The sequence below is a fragment of the Hemitrygon akajei genome, chromosome 20 (genome assembly GCF_048418815.1).
Source record: "Hemitrygon akajei chromosome 20, sHemAka1.3, whole genome shotgun sequence".
Taxonomy (NCBI): domain Eukaryota; kingdom Metazoa; phylum Chordata; class Chondrichthyes; order Myliobatiformes; family Dasyatidae; genus Hemitrygon; species Hemitrygon akajei.
Window position 1 is genome coordinate 57,674,613 of NC_133143.1, and position 16,651 is coordinate 57,691,263.

General features: G+C 42.8%; 1 protein-coding gene across 1 annotated transcript in view; it reads left to right on the top strand.

Moving 5' to 3' along the window:
• Positions 1-16,651, top strand: part of adamts16 (ADAM metallopeptidase with thrombospondin type 1 motif, 16) — a 194,209-nt gene that overhangs the window by 129,339 nt on the left and 48,219 nt on the right. The window contains exons 15-16 of the mRNA XM_073024361.1: positions 6,601-6,724; positions 8,758-9,002. Coding sequence (XP_072880462.1) covers positions 6,601-6,724; positions 8,758-9,002 — 369 coding nt within the window. The remainder of the gene's footprint in view (positions 1-6,600; positions 6,725-8,757; positions 9,003-16,651) is intronic.

Below are 16,651 nucleotides of genomic sequence, written 5' to 3' on the forward strand. Positions count from 1 at the left end.
AATATATCAAACCATTTATCCAATTCAATTCTGAATGCCTAGGGTGTATATTTGTCTTTATGGTTTGACAGGTGTGAGTGGGAATATAAAATATTTTATAAATCTGGACTCAATGCTGATTTCAGATATTATTGGAAACAGATTGAAGAGAGGGCAATCAATGGCGTGGGGCTGTCAACCAATCTGCCCTCAGCAACTGATTCAAAGTGGGTGCAAACAGTTTCTTTTCAGAAACATGTTGAGGTCTGAGTTGCCAAGCCTTGGATCAATCGTAAGAATATTTTACCTGATCGCAAAGGAGACTGGCCTGCTGTTCTGTAAACAACATCAGCCCTCCCCATCCCATCTCCTTCCTGCTGTTGACCTTCTCCCTGGGAAGGAGGGTTACAGCATTATCAGAGTCAGTTTAATATCACCGGCATGTGTCGTGGAATTTGTTGTTAGATGGCAGCAGTACAATGCAATACATTAAAATGGAAACTGTAAATTTCAGTAAGAAGTATATTTATATTTTAAAAAGTTGTATTAAGTAGTGCAAAAAGAGAGAAAATAGAAAAGGTAGGGAGGTAGTGTTCATGGGTTCAATGTCCACGCAGATGTCTGATAGCAGAGGGGAAAAAGCTGTTTCAGAATTGTTAAGTGTGTGTCCTCAGGCTTCTGTACCTCCTCCAGTGAGAAGAGGGCATGTCCTGGGTGATGGGGTCCTTCGTGACAGATGCTGCCTTTCTGAGGCATCAGTCCTTGAACATGTCCTGGACACTGGGGAGGCTAGTGCCCACGATGGAACTGACTGAGCCTACATCTTTCTGCAGCTTATTTCAAGTAGGATGAAAGAAATAAGGAGAGCAGATATTCTTTCAAGCACTGGTTTTTGGGCAGAAAGAGCAGGATGCCAACCAATTAACCTACTCTAAGAACAACCTAACCCTCCCTCCCAATTAGCCCTCTATTTTCCTGTCATTCATGTGACTATCAAAGAGTTTCTTAAATATCCCGTACATATCCGCCTCTTTCACAGCCCCTGGTAGGGCATTCCACGCACCCACCAGTTTTGTAAAAAAAACTTACACGAGGAAATCTGCAGATGCTGGAAATTCAAGCAACACACACAAAATGCCGGTGGAGCGCAGTAGGCCAGGCAGCATCTATAGGAAGAAGTACAGTCGACGTTTCGGGCCGAGGCCCTTCATCAGTCCTGACGAAGGTTCTCGGCCCAAAACGTCGACTGTACTTCTTCCTATAGAGGCTGCCTGGCCTGCTGTGTTCCACCAGCATTTTGTGTGTGTAATCTCAGACATACCCATATACTTAACTCCAATCACCTTAAAAGTATGCCCCCTCTTATTAGCCATTTCTGGTTGGGGAAAAAGTCTCTGGTTGCCCATTCAATCTATACCTCTTATCATCTTGTAGACTTCTATCAAGTCATCTCTCATCGTCCTTCACTCCAAAGAGAAAACCCCCAACTTACTCAATCTATCCTCATGAGAATACTTGGTGAAAAAGGTTACTGATCTCAGGTAACCATTGTAAAAACCCAAGCAGATATAATTGAAAGGAATGGTCTTCACGTTCCAATTCCTGGACCATGTGCTGACCTTTGTAGGCTTCTGTTGTGGTCCAAACAAAGTTGTTGGCACATTTCTCCAAAGCAGTGTTGGACTCCTTAACCCCACCTGAGTAGGGTCTACAGTGTTTGACAATATAGCTCCTTCTAAATCTGCTTAGTGTCTAAGGCAGTCTTCCTCACTGCCGAGAAGAGATGACCTTTTCTGAAACTCATTCTACATTTTACGAGGCTGCTGGGTGTTTCTAAGTACTTAGCTGTGTCAGTCTATATATTCCTGTTGCAGATGTCTGAATATAACTTCGCAGCATGGTAACGTAGTGGTTAACATAACGCCGTTACAGCACCAGCGACCTGGGTTCAGTTCCGCCACTGTTAGTTAGGAGTTTGAACATTCACATCGTGACCATGTAGGTTTTCTCCTGGTTCTCCAGTGTCCTCCCACATTTGAAAGATGTACACATTAGTAGGTTAATTGGTCACATGGGTGTAATTGGGCAGCGGGAGCTTGTTTGTCCAGGAGGGCCTGTAATTGTGCTGAATCTCTAAATAAATTTAAAAAAAACAAATGGTAAATGTTTTCAGCGGTCTGAAATAAGAACAACAGGTCATCTATTGGTTAAAAAGAGCTCCGGACCACTCAGTTTTAGACGGGCTCAAACCGGTGCGAGAAGTTGTTGGTGACACAGCACAAGGTTTAAAAAGAGATCAGGAGCTTTCACCCTTTCGGTGGGCTGAAATGAGGGTGAGGGGTTGTTCATTGGTGACACAGCATGAGGTTTGAAAATGCTCAGGGGCTTTCAACTTCTTTCCAGTGGGCTGAAATCAGTGCGAGAGATCATTCTCGGGACACAGCATGAGGTTTGAAAAGAGCTGAAGGCTTTCAGCTTCTTTTTTGGCAGGCCGCAGTCAGCACAGGGCCAATAAACAAGAAAAGAGGTGTAAGTAGGGCACGCATTGTGTGAGTGGAGCATTGTTAGAGTGGTCCGGCTTTGACCCAACGGGCTTGGGCAAGCACAGACAGAGGTTCGAAGTAAGTAAAGAAGAAGTTTCTAGTAATTTTTTTCTCTTCAAGTGCATAGCTAGTGCACTGAGAATGGGCCCGTAGATAGTGGCATGTTCCTTGTGAGAGATGTGGGAAATTTGGGAGACTCCCAGTCTCCCTGATAATTACACCTGCACGAAGTGCATCCAGTTGTAGCTCTGTTAAAAACCGTGTTAAGAAACGGGAGCAGTAGCTGCTTGACTTTCCGCTCGTACTGGAGAATGAGGAGGTGATAGGTAGGAGCTGCACAGAGGTAGTCACCCCCTAAGCTGCAGGAGGCAAGTACCTGGGTAACTGTCAGGAGAAGGAAAGGAAATAGGCAGACTATGCAGAGTACCCCTGTGGCTGTTCCCCTCAATAATTACTTAATAAATATACCATTTTGGATACTGTTGGTGGTGGGGCAACAGAGATGAGGTCTCTGGCACTAAGGCTGGCTTTGTGGGTCAGAAGGGAAGGGGGTAAACGGTGAGTGCAGTAGTGATAGGGGATTCCACAATTAGCGGATTCTGTGGGTACGAAGGAGACACCCAGACAGTATGTTGCCTTCCAGGTGCAAAGGTCAGGGATGTCTCAGATCGGATCCACAGCATCCCTAAGGGGGAGGGTGAACAGTCAGAAGTCATGGGTCATATTGGTACCGACCACATCGGTAGGAAAAGGGAGGAGGTCCTGAAGAGAGAATATAGGGGACTGGGTAGAAAACTGAAAAGCAGGCCCTCGAGGATAGTAATCTTTGGAGTGCTGAATGTGCCATGTATCTGTGAGGGTAAGAATAGAATGATTTGGCAGAAGAATGTGTGACTGAGGGTGCAGGGGGCAGGGTTTCAGATTTCTGGATCACTGGGATCTCTTCTGGGGAAGGTCTGTGCTAAAAGGATGGTTCACACCTGAAGCCAAGGAAAACCAATACACCTGCGGGCAGGTCTGCTCATGCTGTGAGGGAGGGTTTAAACTCATCTGTCCGGGGGGACAGCAAACGGGCTGATAGGGCTGAGGATGGTGCAGTTGGTACACAAGTAGATGTAATGTGTAGTCTCACTGTGAGGAAGGACTGGTAGATGATACAGCACAATTGCAGTTAGTGGGAAGAGTTGAAGAGTAATAGGAGGCCAAAATCAAAAAGGGTGATGAATGCAGGACTGAAGGGGTTATATTTGAATACACACAGTATACAGAAAAAGGTAGATGATCTTGTGGCCTAGTTAGTGATTGGCAGGCATGATGTTGTGGGCCTCTCTGAGTTAAGGCTGAAAGAAAATCATAATTTGGAGCTTAACATCCAAGGAGACACTTTGTCTCGAAAGAGCAGACAGTTAGGCGGTGGCGGGGGTGGGGGAGGGGGAGGAGGTTGTGGAGTAGCTCTGTTGGTAAAGAAATTAAACCAGAGGAGGAGACTTAAGATCAGAAGATGTAGAATCCTTGTGGGTAGAGTTGAGAAACTGCAAGGGTTAAAAGACTCTGATGGGAGTTATTTACAGAACTCCAAACAGTAGCCAGGACATAGGATGTAAATTAGAACAAGAGAAGGGATGATGGCAGAACAGCAATAGATGGTGTTTCTGGGGGCAAATCAGAAGGTGCAGGAAAGGTGCATCCCAAAGATGAAAGAAGTAATCTAAAGGGAGGGTGAGGAAACAGTGGCTGGCAAGAGAAGTCAAAGACAGTATAAAAGCAAATGAGTGGGCATATAATATAGCAAAACTAATAGGAAGCTAGAGGATGGGGAAGCTTTTAAAAACCAACAGAAGGCAACTAGAAAAGCTACAGAGAAAGGATGAAATATAAAGGGAAGCTAGCCAATAATATAAAAGAGGATACCAAAAGTTTTTTTCCAGATATACGTATATAAAGAGTAAAAGTGAGATGAGAGTCGGTATCAGACCACTGGAAAATGCTGGAATGGTAATAATAATAGGGGACAAAGAAATGGCGGATGAACTTACTAAGTATTTTGCATCAGTTTTCACTGTAGAAAACACTAGCAAAATACCGGAAATGCGAGAGTGTCAGGGGCAGAGGTGAGTATCCGTGACATTACTAAGGAGAAGGTGATTGTGAAGCTGAAAAGCCTGAAGGCAGATAAGTCACCTGGACAGGAAGGAATACACCCCAGGGTTCTGAAAGAGTTAACTGAAGAAATTGTGGATGCATTAGTAATGATCTTCCAAGAATCTCTAGATTCTGGGATGGTTCCTGAGGACTGGAAAATTGCAAATGTCACTCCACTCTTTAAGAAGGGATGGAGGCTGAAGATAGGAAATAGGCCAGTCAGCCTGACTTCAGTGGTTGGAAAAATGTTGGAGCCTATTATTAAAGGATGAGATTTCTTGTTACTTGGAAGCCCATGATAAAATACACCAAAGTCAGCATGATTTTCCAAAGGGAAATCGTGTCTGACAAATCTGTTGGAATTTTTTGAAGAATTAACAGGCAGGATAGACAAAGGAGAGTTAGTGAATGGTGTTTATTTGGATTTTCAGAAGGCCTTTGACAAGGTGCCACACATGAGGCTGCTTAACAAGATAAGTGTCCATGGTATTACAGAAAAGGTACCAGCATGGACAAAAGATTGACTGACAAGCAGGAGGAAAAAGGGGGGGGGGGGGTCGCAGAATAAGGGGGCCTTTTCTTGTTGGCGATCGGTAACTAGCGATGTGCTGCAGAGGTCTGTGTTGGGACCACTTCTTTTCACATCGTATGTCAATGATTTGGATGATGGACTTGAAGGCTTTGGGTCACGTTTGCAGATGATATGAAGATAGGTCTAAGGGCAGGCAGTGTTGAGGAAGCAGGGAGTCTGCAGAAGGATTTAGGTTAGAAGAATGGGCAAAGAAGTGGCAGACTTAATATAGAGTGAAGTGTATGGTCATGCACTTTGGTAGAAGGAACAAATGCATAGGCTATTTTCTAAACGGGAAGCAAATTCAGAATCATAGCTACAAAGGAACTTGGGGGTCTATGTGCAGGATTCCCTAAAGGCGAACTTGCAGATTGAGTCGGCAGTGTGGAAGGCTTGTGCAATGTTACATTCATTTCTAGAGGACCAGAATGCAAAGGCAAGGATATAATGTGTAGGGTTTGTAAGGATTCATCAGACCACATTTGGAATATCGTGAACCGTTTTGGGCCCTTTATCTAAAAGAAGATGTGCTTGGTTTGGAAGGGGTCAAGAGGAGGTTGACGAAAAGTTGAGATACAGTGGATGCGGAGAGGACATTATCTATAATGGGGAGTCTGGGACCAGAGGGCACAGCCTCAGAACTGAGACACGTTCATTTAGAACAGAGATGAGGAAGAATTTCTTTAGCCGGAGAGTGGTGAATCTGCAGAATTCATTGCCACAGATGGTTGAGCATATTTAAGGTGGAAGTTGATAGGTTCTTGATTAATCAGGGCATGAGGGAGGAGGCAGAAGAATCAGGTTGAGAGCAGCTGTTCCTTGCAGTGGGGGAGGACCAGAGGGCACAGCCTCACAGTACAGTGATGCCATTTTGAGCAGAGATGAGGAGGAATTTCTTTAGCCAGAGGGTGGTGAATCATTGCCACAGATGGCTGTGGAGGCCAAGTCATTGAGTATATTTTTAAGGAGGTTGATAGGTTCTTTATTAGTCAGGGCAAAAGAGGTTACAGGGAGAAGGCAGGAGAATGGGGTTGAGAGGGTTAATAAATCAGCTGTGATAGAATGGCAGAGCAGACTCGATGGGTTGAATGGTCTAATTCTGCTCCTATGTCTTATTGTCCTAAGGAGTAAGTGGTCAGTCAGTAGGTGAAGGTTTCTACTATTACTGAAATCATTAATGAAATATGCAGTCAATTGTTATTTTAAATTATTTTCTAAAGTTCTTGTATAGACTTGTATAAAGGGTGTTCACAGTGAAAGGTCTAAGCTACTTTGAGGTGCCAAGCTATTTGTATAAAACTGTGAAAATAGACAATTATGCTGTGTATTGTCTCTCTAACGTGCACTTATTTTTATTCATCACAGGCTGTTGGATGTGACCGTGTTCTGGGTTCGAAACTTGAGCCAGATGCTTGTGGGGTTTGCAAAGGCAACAACTCGACGTGTAAAATCTTCAAGGGTTTATACACCAAGCAGCACTACGTAAACCGTATGTAGTGTATTGAATCTCCCGCTGTATAATCATGACGCTCATCTCACCTACAAAGTGTTCAGCCTTTTTCGGCATGCACCACACAAAATTTAAAGATTAGCTTTGTATTTTGTATTGAATCTCCCAATGTATACTCATGATCTCCATCTCATCTACAAAGTTCTCAACCTTTTCGACATGCATCATACAAGATCTAAAGATTAGCTTTATTTGTCATACTTACATCAAAACATCATAAAAGTAAAGTGAAAAATGTGTTGTTTACGTCAACAACCAACACTATGTGCTGGGGGCAGCCTGCAAGTGTTGACATGCTTCCAGCATTAACATAGTATGCCCACAATTTACTAACCCTAACCCATAAGTCATTGGAGCGTGGGAGGAAACCCACGTGGTCATGGGAAGAACGTACAAATTCTTTACAGACAGCAGCAGGATTTGAACCTTAATCTTCCAGTCGATTGCTGGCACTGTAAACCGGTACACTAACTTCCACGCTACCGTGCTGCCCAATTTAATCTACACTCTCGTTATTTTTTTGTGATTGCAACTAAGTTTGCTAGCAGATCTAGGTGATTTGTTTTAATATTTATACAGACATTTGGCAAGGCCACTGAAAGAGCATGTGCAAACCCTTTTATTTGCATGTGCAAACAGGCCGTCCTGATTGTCACCACTTCGAGACTGCAGATGGACACAGAATATTATACCCATGGTGTAAAGATCCTAACTTTGTAAATACTTGGCTTGGTTGCACGACAACTTATATTCTTCCTGCCTGAAGGTGCTGATATGTGTGGGATACATCTTCAAAGGTATCATCGGCCCTCTAACACTCTACCATCATAGACAATCAGGTTGAGAGGAAAAAGCAATCAGCCATGATGGCCAACTGGCCTAATTCTGCTCCTATGTCAAATGGTCTAATGATCTGATCCTGCCCAAAATTGGCATTAGGTACCAATAGCCAAAAACCAATGTAAATATTTTTAGCTGAGGGGCACTGATATGATCAACAGGTTTTTTTTTGTTGTTGCCACTCTAACAGTTGCCCCATGACCAAACACCTCTTGAATTTTCAGGGAAACTTTAAGAGCCTTTGTTCAGAATGAGCACAGTTTAGAGACTTAGACGTGGGCACTTACACTATTCCCAATTTACTCAGCTAATAGTCATGACAGATTTTGTTTATTGGATCTCTGTCAGATTCCTCAGTTGGCTTCACATCATATGCAGAACCATATGGTGTTTGCTATCTTTTTTTTTTGGTTGTGTACTATCTCAGGTGCAAAGGGATTTAGGAGTCCTTGTGCAAGATTCCCTAAAGGTTAATTTGCAGGTTGAGTCGGTGATGAAGGTAAACGCAATGTTAGCATTCATTTTGAAAGGATTAGAATATAAAAGCAAAGATGTAATGTTAAGGCATTATAAGGCACTAGTGAGGCATTATTTGGAGTATTGTGAGCAGTTTTGGGTCCCTTACCTAAGGAAGGATGTGCTGACATTGGAGAGGGTTCAAAGGGGGTTTACAAAAAATAATTCCGGGATTGAACAGCTTATCATATGAGGAATGTTTGATGCCTCTGGGCCTGTACTCACGGGAAGTCAGAAGAATGGGGAAGGATCTCATGGAAACCTATCAAATGTTAAAAGGCCTTGGTAGAGTAGATTTGGAGAGGATGTTTCCTATGGTAGAGCAGTCAAAAACCAGAGGACACAGCCTCAGAATAGAGGAACGTCCATTTAAAGCGGAGATGAGAAGGAACTTCTTTGGCCAGAGGGTGGTGAATCTGTGGTATTCATTGCCACAGGCAGCTGAGGAGGCCAAATCACTGGGTATATTTAAGGCTGAGGTAGCCTCTGCTCTGATGGCAGAGCAGACTCAATGGGCCAAATGGCCTTATTCTGCTCCTGTATCTAATGGTCATATTGTCTATCCTGGAAGTTTATTTGTTACATAGCTGAAAATATTTTAAAATCAGTATTTACACGTAAATTGTTTTCAATAGACTTTACTTTTTCTCCAGCAGAGTATTACACAGTTGTCACCATTCCTGCAGGAGCACGTACCATTCGTGTGCATGAACTGAACATTTCCAATGCTTACATAGCCATTAGGAACCAACAGCAGAAGTACTATCTCAATGGGCATTGGACGCTGGACTGGCCTGGCCGACATCGATTCTCTGGAACGATATTTGACTACAAAAGGCCATACAATCGACAGGAAAGCCTTTCTGCCACAGGCCCAACGAATGAAACATTAGTAGTGGAGGTAGGTTTGTCCATTATCTCAATACAATCTCATTACATAAACATGATTATACCATAATCTGAGGATTGTTCACCACTCAAGTGCAGAGTATAACTTCAGGGATCTGAGTAGAACTACTTAGTGTTTCAAAGGTTAACTTTGATATCAGAGAATGTATGCAGTACACGGCCTGAAATTCTTACTCTTCATAAACATCCATGAAACATAAAAACCCATACAATGAATGATAGAAATATTGTTGAATGTTATAAAATTGTTATTGCACTAAGCAGCTCAAGGAGCAGTATTACGTTCTATTTTCTGTTAACAGAACATGGACTGCGTTAGAAAAACTTACATCTATTCTTCTTCTGACTTGCTAAGAATACTAAGGATATTCTTAGAAGAGAATTATTTACAAAGAGGATTGTTATTCACTTATGAGTTTTCTGACAGAATTTTCAGATATTGGTAGAGACAAGAAGTCCTTCACAATCTACATGTGGTTCACTTAAGCACAGTTACTGATATCTCCATAAGATATGTATGAGGAAGCAAAACTAAACTTGTCTCAGCCCTGAAGATGGTTCATGGCCAAACCATCAACTGTTTATTCTTTTCCATAGGTGTTGTCTAACCTACTGAGTTCCTCCAGCATCTTGTGTGTGTTGCTTTAGCCTGTATAGTTCAATAATACACCAAACATTGAATTCCATAGAGACAAACATAGTCTCTGTGTGGAATTCTCTCCAAGTTCCATAGAGAGGTGCATTTTTGCTGCTTCCTGCTTTCATAAGTCCAATTCTGGATCTATGTCGTGCATTTATTAAATGGAAGTTGTTTTCCATTCAGCAAATTAATCCTAATGCCAATCATCTTGGAATTAAAGACTACCCACAGATGACTGCAGTGGTGTGGTATTAAGCAATGCTTGGGTCAACTGTTGTACTAAGCTACACTAATGTTCACCAGCTTGCCTCTGCGACTTTTATATTTTTAACTTCCCCATTTCTCTGTGTGAACATTAATGTTCATATCCTGAAGCCTTGTATTTCTTGTACAAGTTCAGTTTAATTCAGTCAACTTCTGTGTAAAAAGTTTTGTTTTTAAAGCCAATATGCCTCTCCCTGTAAGTAAGTAAAATTTATTATCAGAGTACATACATGTTACCACATGCAACCCTGAGGTTCTTTTTCTGCGAGCACACAAAGCAAATCTATAGAACCATAACTGTAAAGAGAATCTGTAAGCTGTAAACAAACTGTGCGAATGCAAATAATAAATAAATAGCATGAAATAACAATATTTTATTAATAATAAAATTAATAATAAAATTGCAAGAGTCATTAAATGGGTGTAGTTATCCCCTTTTGTTCAAGAGCCTGATGGTTGAGTGGTAGTAACTGTTCTTGAACCTGCTGGTGTGAGTCCCAAGGCACGTGTACCTCCTTCATGATGGCAGCCGTGAAAAAAGAGCATGGCTGGTGGTGTGGACCTTTGAGGATAGACACTGCTTTTCTATGGCCGTGTATCATGTAGATGTATAGGTTTAGTGGTTGAAAGGGTTTTACCCGTGATGTACTGGGCCAAATCCACTACCTTTTGTAGGATTTTCTGCTCAAAGGCATTGGTGCTCCCTTACTGGGCTGTGCCACAACCAGTCAGCACATTTTCCACCACACGTCTATAGAAGTTTGCTAAGATGTTTGATGACATGCCAAATCTCCGCAGACTCCTGAGGAGGAAGAAGAGGTGCTGTGTGCTTTCTTTGCAATTATTGTTATATGATGGCTCCAGGAGAGGTCCTCTTGAGATGGTGACACACAAGAATTTGAAGTTTCTGACCCTCTCCACCTCTGATCCTCCAATGATTACTGGCTCATGGACTTCTGGTTTCCCTCTTCTGAAATCTACTGGCAGTCTACAGGCTGTCTCCGAAGGTGATTGCGGCCATTACTGCCTACATCGAGAGTTCCTTGAGTACACTCGTGTGTTTGGCCATGTGACAATGATTTAGAGAACCTGTGGAATTCTGCACCACAGAAAGCAGCTGAGGCCAAATCATAAAAATAACTTGCATCACTAAATTTTTGTTTGAGCTCCTCATGAGGATTTTGTTGTATCTGAGTTAGATGATGGAAGTGATGTCCTGCGTTGACTGCTGAAAATTGATTTAAATCTAGAGCAGGGGGTCCCCAGCCTTTTTCACTGTCATGAACCCATACCATTAGCCAGGGGATTTGTGGACCCCAAGTTGGGTACCCCTGATTTTGAGCAATGCGCGCACATAATGCTGGAGCAACTCAGCAAGTCAGGAGGCATCTGTGGAGGGGAATAAGTGGATGACACTTCACGTTTCGAGCCGAGACTCCTCATCAGGACCGAAAAGAATTGGGTGGGAGAAGAGCAAAGTGTAACAAGATGGCAGATGACAGGTCAGACCAAGTGAGGGAGAAGGTAGGTGGGTAGAGGAGGGAGCAAGAAGCGAAAAGCTGGGAGGAATAGGTGGAAGAGGTTAACGGCTGAAGAAATAAGGGATCTAATACAAGAGGACAGTGGATATGGAAGAAAGGAGAGGAAGAGAGGGGAATCAGATCGAGGTGATTGGCAGGTGAGGAGAAGTGAAGGGTAGCCAGGATGAGAAATGAGAAAAGAGAAGAGACGGGTCAGACATTAGAGAATTCTAGTGCTGTAAATACACAGTTTTGTTAAGAAAATATCTAACTGCTAGTTTCAAATGCTTGCATCTCCTCTAGCACAGTTGGGCTTGTAAGCTAACTTTGGTTAAGGTTGGATGGGGTGTGACAAATTGTAGTATGATCTAATCCAGTAATGTTGGGAACACCTAAACTCCATCCAGAACTGGAGATCATTATTGAGATAGTATTGTAATTAATTAAAAGCCTGCCAGCAACATAAGGTCTGCAGAGAGCATTGGGTATGAAGTATGGAGAATAATGGTAAGATGCCAAGAGCTGTCATAATGCAACATTCTTAGTAACACATATTCTGATTAAGAACAGACACGTTAGAAAAAGGTTTAGTACACACCTGAGACTATTATGTCATCTTCTGTGGTAATTTTGCACTAACACCCTCAGTTCATGTATTGTTGTAAGATGTTTTGTAAGTCTTTAAATCTTTTGATGTTTATTATAATTCAGGGGAATATGAGCTGCTGTGTTGCTTAATTCCACATATAATTAAAATGTTACAGTAAAAACAAGAAGATTTCTCGTAGTTCAGTCCATCTAAGACGGGGTTCCCGGCATGGGGTGCAAGGACCCCTTGGTTAATGGTAGCAATCCATGGCATAAAAAAGGTTGGGAACCCCTGATCTAACATAACGTTGCCAGAAGAACTGAATATCATAGAAGGGAAGTGAGAAACTTACAGATTTTTTATGTTTCCATGGCAACAATCTTTAAAGGATTGCACTCAACTTAAGTTTCAAAGAACAAATGAAATGTTAGGCAATGCTGTTTACGTGACAATGGTAGGGGAGACAGAAGATAGTTGGACCACAATACTGGATTACATAGAACAGATAAGAAATCATCTTCCAGAACACAAGAGATTCTGCAGATGCTGGAAACCCAGAGTAATGCATACAAAATGCCAGAAGAACTCAGCAGGTTGGGCAGCGTCTACGGAAAGGAATGAACAGTCAATGTTTCGGGCCCAGACCCTTCATCAGGACCGGAATGGAAGGAGGAAGAAACCAGAAGAAGATGGGGGAGGGGAAGGAGTATGAGTTGGAAGGTGGTGGGTGGGCAAAGAAGTGAGAAGCTGGGAGGTGATAGGTGGAAAAGGTAAAGGGTGCAAGAAGATGGAATATCATAGAAGAGGAGAGGAGAGTGGACCACAGGAGAAATGGAAGGAGGAGGGGCACCGGGTGATGGGCAGATGATGGGATGAAAAGAGGTCCAAAGGGATCCAAAGTGGGGAATGGAGGAAGAGGGATGAAGGAAGGGGAGAAATTGCAGGAAGTTTGAGAAATCGATGCTCATGCCATCAGGTTGAAGTCTATTCAGATGGATATGAGGTGTTCCTCCTCCAAGCTGAGAGTAGCAGTAGAAGAGGCCATGGACTGACATGTTGGAATGGGTATTGGAATTAATATACTTTGTCACTGGGAAATCCAAAAAGCTGTTGGGGGTGGTGGGGGGAAGCGAGGTAACTTTAGCCACCTTGTCATTTATCAAGACCTGTGTCATGCCATGTATGACCATGCCTGTAAATAGGTGGACAACTTGAGTGACCTGAAGCATTACAGACTGAGATCCAAAACTGATTATTGGACGTCCTGAACAATTCACTCTCAAATGGCTAGAATATGTGCTTAGGAGTTGCAGCTTGGTTGTAAAAATTATTGAGCAGCCTTGCCAGTAGTACTTAAAGAGACCACAGGAATCCACTTAGAAAAGTGCTCTGGAAATATTGCTAAGAATGAGCTGAAATTCCCCTTCCAAGTCCACAAAAGTAGTCAGATCACTCCATGCTCGAACTCGCTGCCATCAGCTTAATCTTTTCAATATTAAGCTGAAAGCTAACCTTGCTTTAGAATCAGCTAGGCTTATTAATTTAACCATCCCTTGACACCATCCCCACTCTTGTCAGCTTTAATCCAATACAAGCTGAGGGGCTGAATTCAAACTAGGGGTGCCACACGTCAAATCAGACTCCAAACGTCAATCCTAACTCTGGAATTCTGTTACTGATAATGAACACATTCAATTCCCTGAACCATGCTTCCTTCTCCTGCTCCAAGGCCCTAACAAGTGCAGCCACATCTCCTCAATGCAATCTTGTGATCTACCTGTTTTTATTCCTCTCCTTTATACATTGAGGTCTGTTTGGGCTTTATGAACAATAAACTCTTGCAGCGAAGGGCCCCTGCATTTTTCAGGTATAAGACTTTGTAACCCTTTGTGGTAATAGAGTTTGACCAAACACAATATCAATTATTTTTCTAGAAGCTCGTGTCTCTTGGGCATGGTTTTGCTCCAGGTTGGCACCTTTATTCAGTGGAGATCAGGGGTAGCCAAACTTCTTTTATGCCATGGACCCTTACAATTAACCAAGGGGACTGTGGACCCCAGGTTGGGAACCCCTGGTGTAGTTGATTTAATGGAGCATGATGAAAATACCGCTTCACACACAGACACAAGCGTGCGCGCGCACACGCACTCACATAGAGTTAAGTAAGCCTGCGACATCATGCTGTAATGAGCTCTTTGGGCCTTTGTGGGGCTCCATGGATTTTAGAGAAATTGAATTGGTTAATTGTTGTTTGATAAGAGTTGTTAAACATACCCTGCATTTTCTCAAGCAACTCACTCTCTGTAATGTGGTCCCCTGGTGCTTTCTGTTTAAACTGTTTAGTTTATTTTCAAAGGTTCGGGGATTCCTTGTTACTGTACTATTTAAGTGGACGTCTGATTAGCGCTAATCACAGGGTCCTAGTTTTGAGAATGTTACTACTCGTGGTGTCGCTCAGCTGAGCCACCGACGTTCTTTTGGAATTATAATGAATAAATGTTCATCACTGTCTCTATGTCTTTCCTACTCACCTAAGTTCCAATATTGCCAGCACACGTCGTGACACATACATTCAATTTTCCAATGTTACTGTCTTGGTAATGTTATACGCTGCATACACTAATAGGTATCCAGGTGAAGAACATACATGTTTAGACATGCTCTCTGGAGCTATCTGTTGACTACCCTGTAAAGACTGCAGTCAACACCAGACTCGTGTCCAAAGTGGGTTTTTTTTTTTACTTTAAGACTTCTCATTCCTTTCATGTACCGAAGGCTTCAGATTTATGCAACTATGGCCATTCTCCAAACACAGAGCAATGTTGCAAGGAGTACAGAGGAAACCAAATTAATGAGCGAATCTTCAGCTGCAAATCTCTCTAGGGATAAAGACAACTTTTTATCCAAAGTCGGCTTAAGATCCACTTGTCTTCCAGTTTCAGGGTCAGGACAGTAGCATGGCAGTTAGTGTAACGTTCTACAGCGTCAGCCATCGAGGTTCAATCCCCACCACTGCCTATTAAGGAATTTGTACGTTCTCCCTGTGGAGATGCGGATTTCCTCCAGGTGTTCTGGTTTCCTCCCACATTCCAAAGATGTACAAGTTAGGGTTAGTGAGTTGCAGGTATACTATATTTGCACCAGAAGTATGTGAGTTGCCCACAGCACATCCTCGGACAGCATTGGTCTTTGATGCAAATGACATACTTCACTATATGTTTCAATCTTTTGATGTACATGTGACAAATAAACTTACTTACTGCCCGTTACACCGCTGGTGTTTAGGACAGCAGTGAAGGTCCTTCGTCTCTACCTATATAGAAGGATACTTCATTGCCGTTTCCATAACAATTGTTTTGACCAGTCAGGGTTGATAGCCCTGAATCTACAGAACCTGTAGACCACTCTTAGTCTGACCTCTACCCTTTGACCTGTTAGGCATGGGCGACCCTTCCAAGAGCCAAAGCACAAGGCCTTGACTTCAGCCAGCATAGCTCTCTGGGTCATTGAGGCAGGCAAGCCTCCAAACCCAGTGACAAGGTCATGGCCCTCTTGGAGGGTGACAGATAAAACTAATCTTTAATCTTTGGCCAACGTCCCCAGTTACACTGGTTTACATGCTTGACGCCAGATTCCTGAAGGGGAAGTTCTATCAAAGGAGGATAAAGAAAATAACTGAAGGATGTACTCAAAGCCTTTTTTTAAAAAAAAATGCAGCATTCCCTCAGATCCTTGTTTTGGTATTTGGCTCTCATTTGGGATTATTTTATCCTGAAATCAAGAAAAAGGTTATGCAGTGTTTCCATACTTTATTAATGGAGGAAGAACAGCAAGCAAACTAAGAAGCCAACCTGCCTTGATTGAATCCCCTCTCAATTCTCAGTGAGCAGTTTGTTGCATAGACACTGACGATCGTTTCCTCTGTCTGTCTGTGAAGTTGTATCTGGAGACTTCCATGTTCCTCGAGACAGGCACAGGAGTTCCCGAACCAGACGCTCACTTTGGGATGCAGGGAAATACTCTGTGGACTACGCTGCTGTAGGTAAAGTTTTCCTAGAATCACCATCCCTGCCTTTACCCACACATCTCAGGGTGTCTCTACTGATGAGTGTATTTGGGGGCAGCCTGCACTCGCTGGAACGGAGACAACTTATCCAACAGAGGACGTGTCAGAATAATAGGGAGCGTTTGCAATTTGCACTCAGTCCACTGGGACCAATGTTATTGGCACCCTGTCAGAGTCCAGCCGGCCTAATTCCTTCGCAGCTTTTACTGTTCTCACTCGCAAAGTGCCCAGAGATTAGCACTTCCAATATAATGAAACAGCCATTCTCATAGATTAGATTCTTAAAAATAGACAGCCTTTACTATAAATTGCCAGCCAAAAGGATTTTGCTGCAATCCTTTCGACTGGCAGTTTACAGTAAAGACTGCCTGTTTGCTGCAGAGGCACTCAGTGGTCAGAGAGTTAAATTACAACGGCAGCGCTGGAGAGAATATTGGACTTCCGACCTGAATCAGGGTTTATTAACGCTGCTTTGTATCTGTTGTGTTGTGAAAGCCGTACAGTTCTATTGCACAGAATTACTATGAATTACAAAATAAAGAAATCGTGCAAAAAAAGGCTC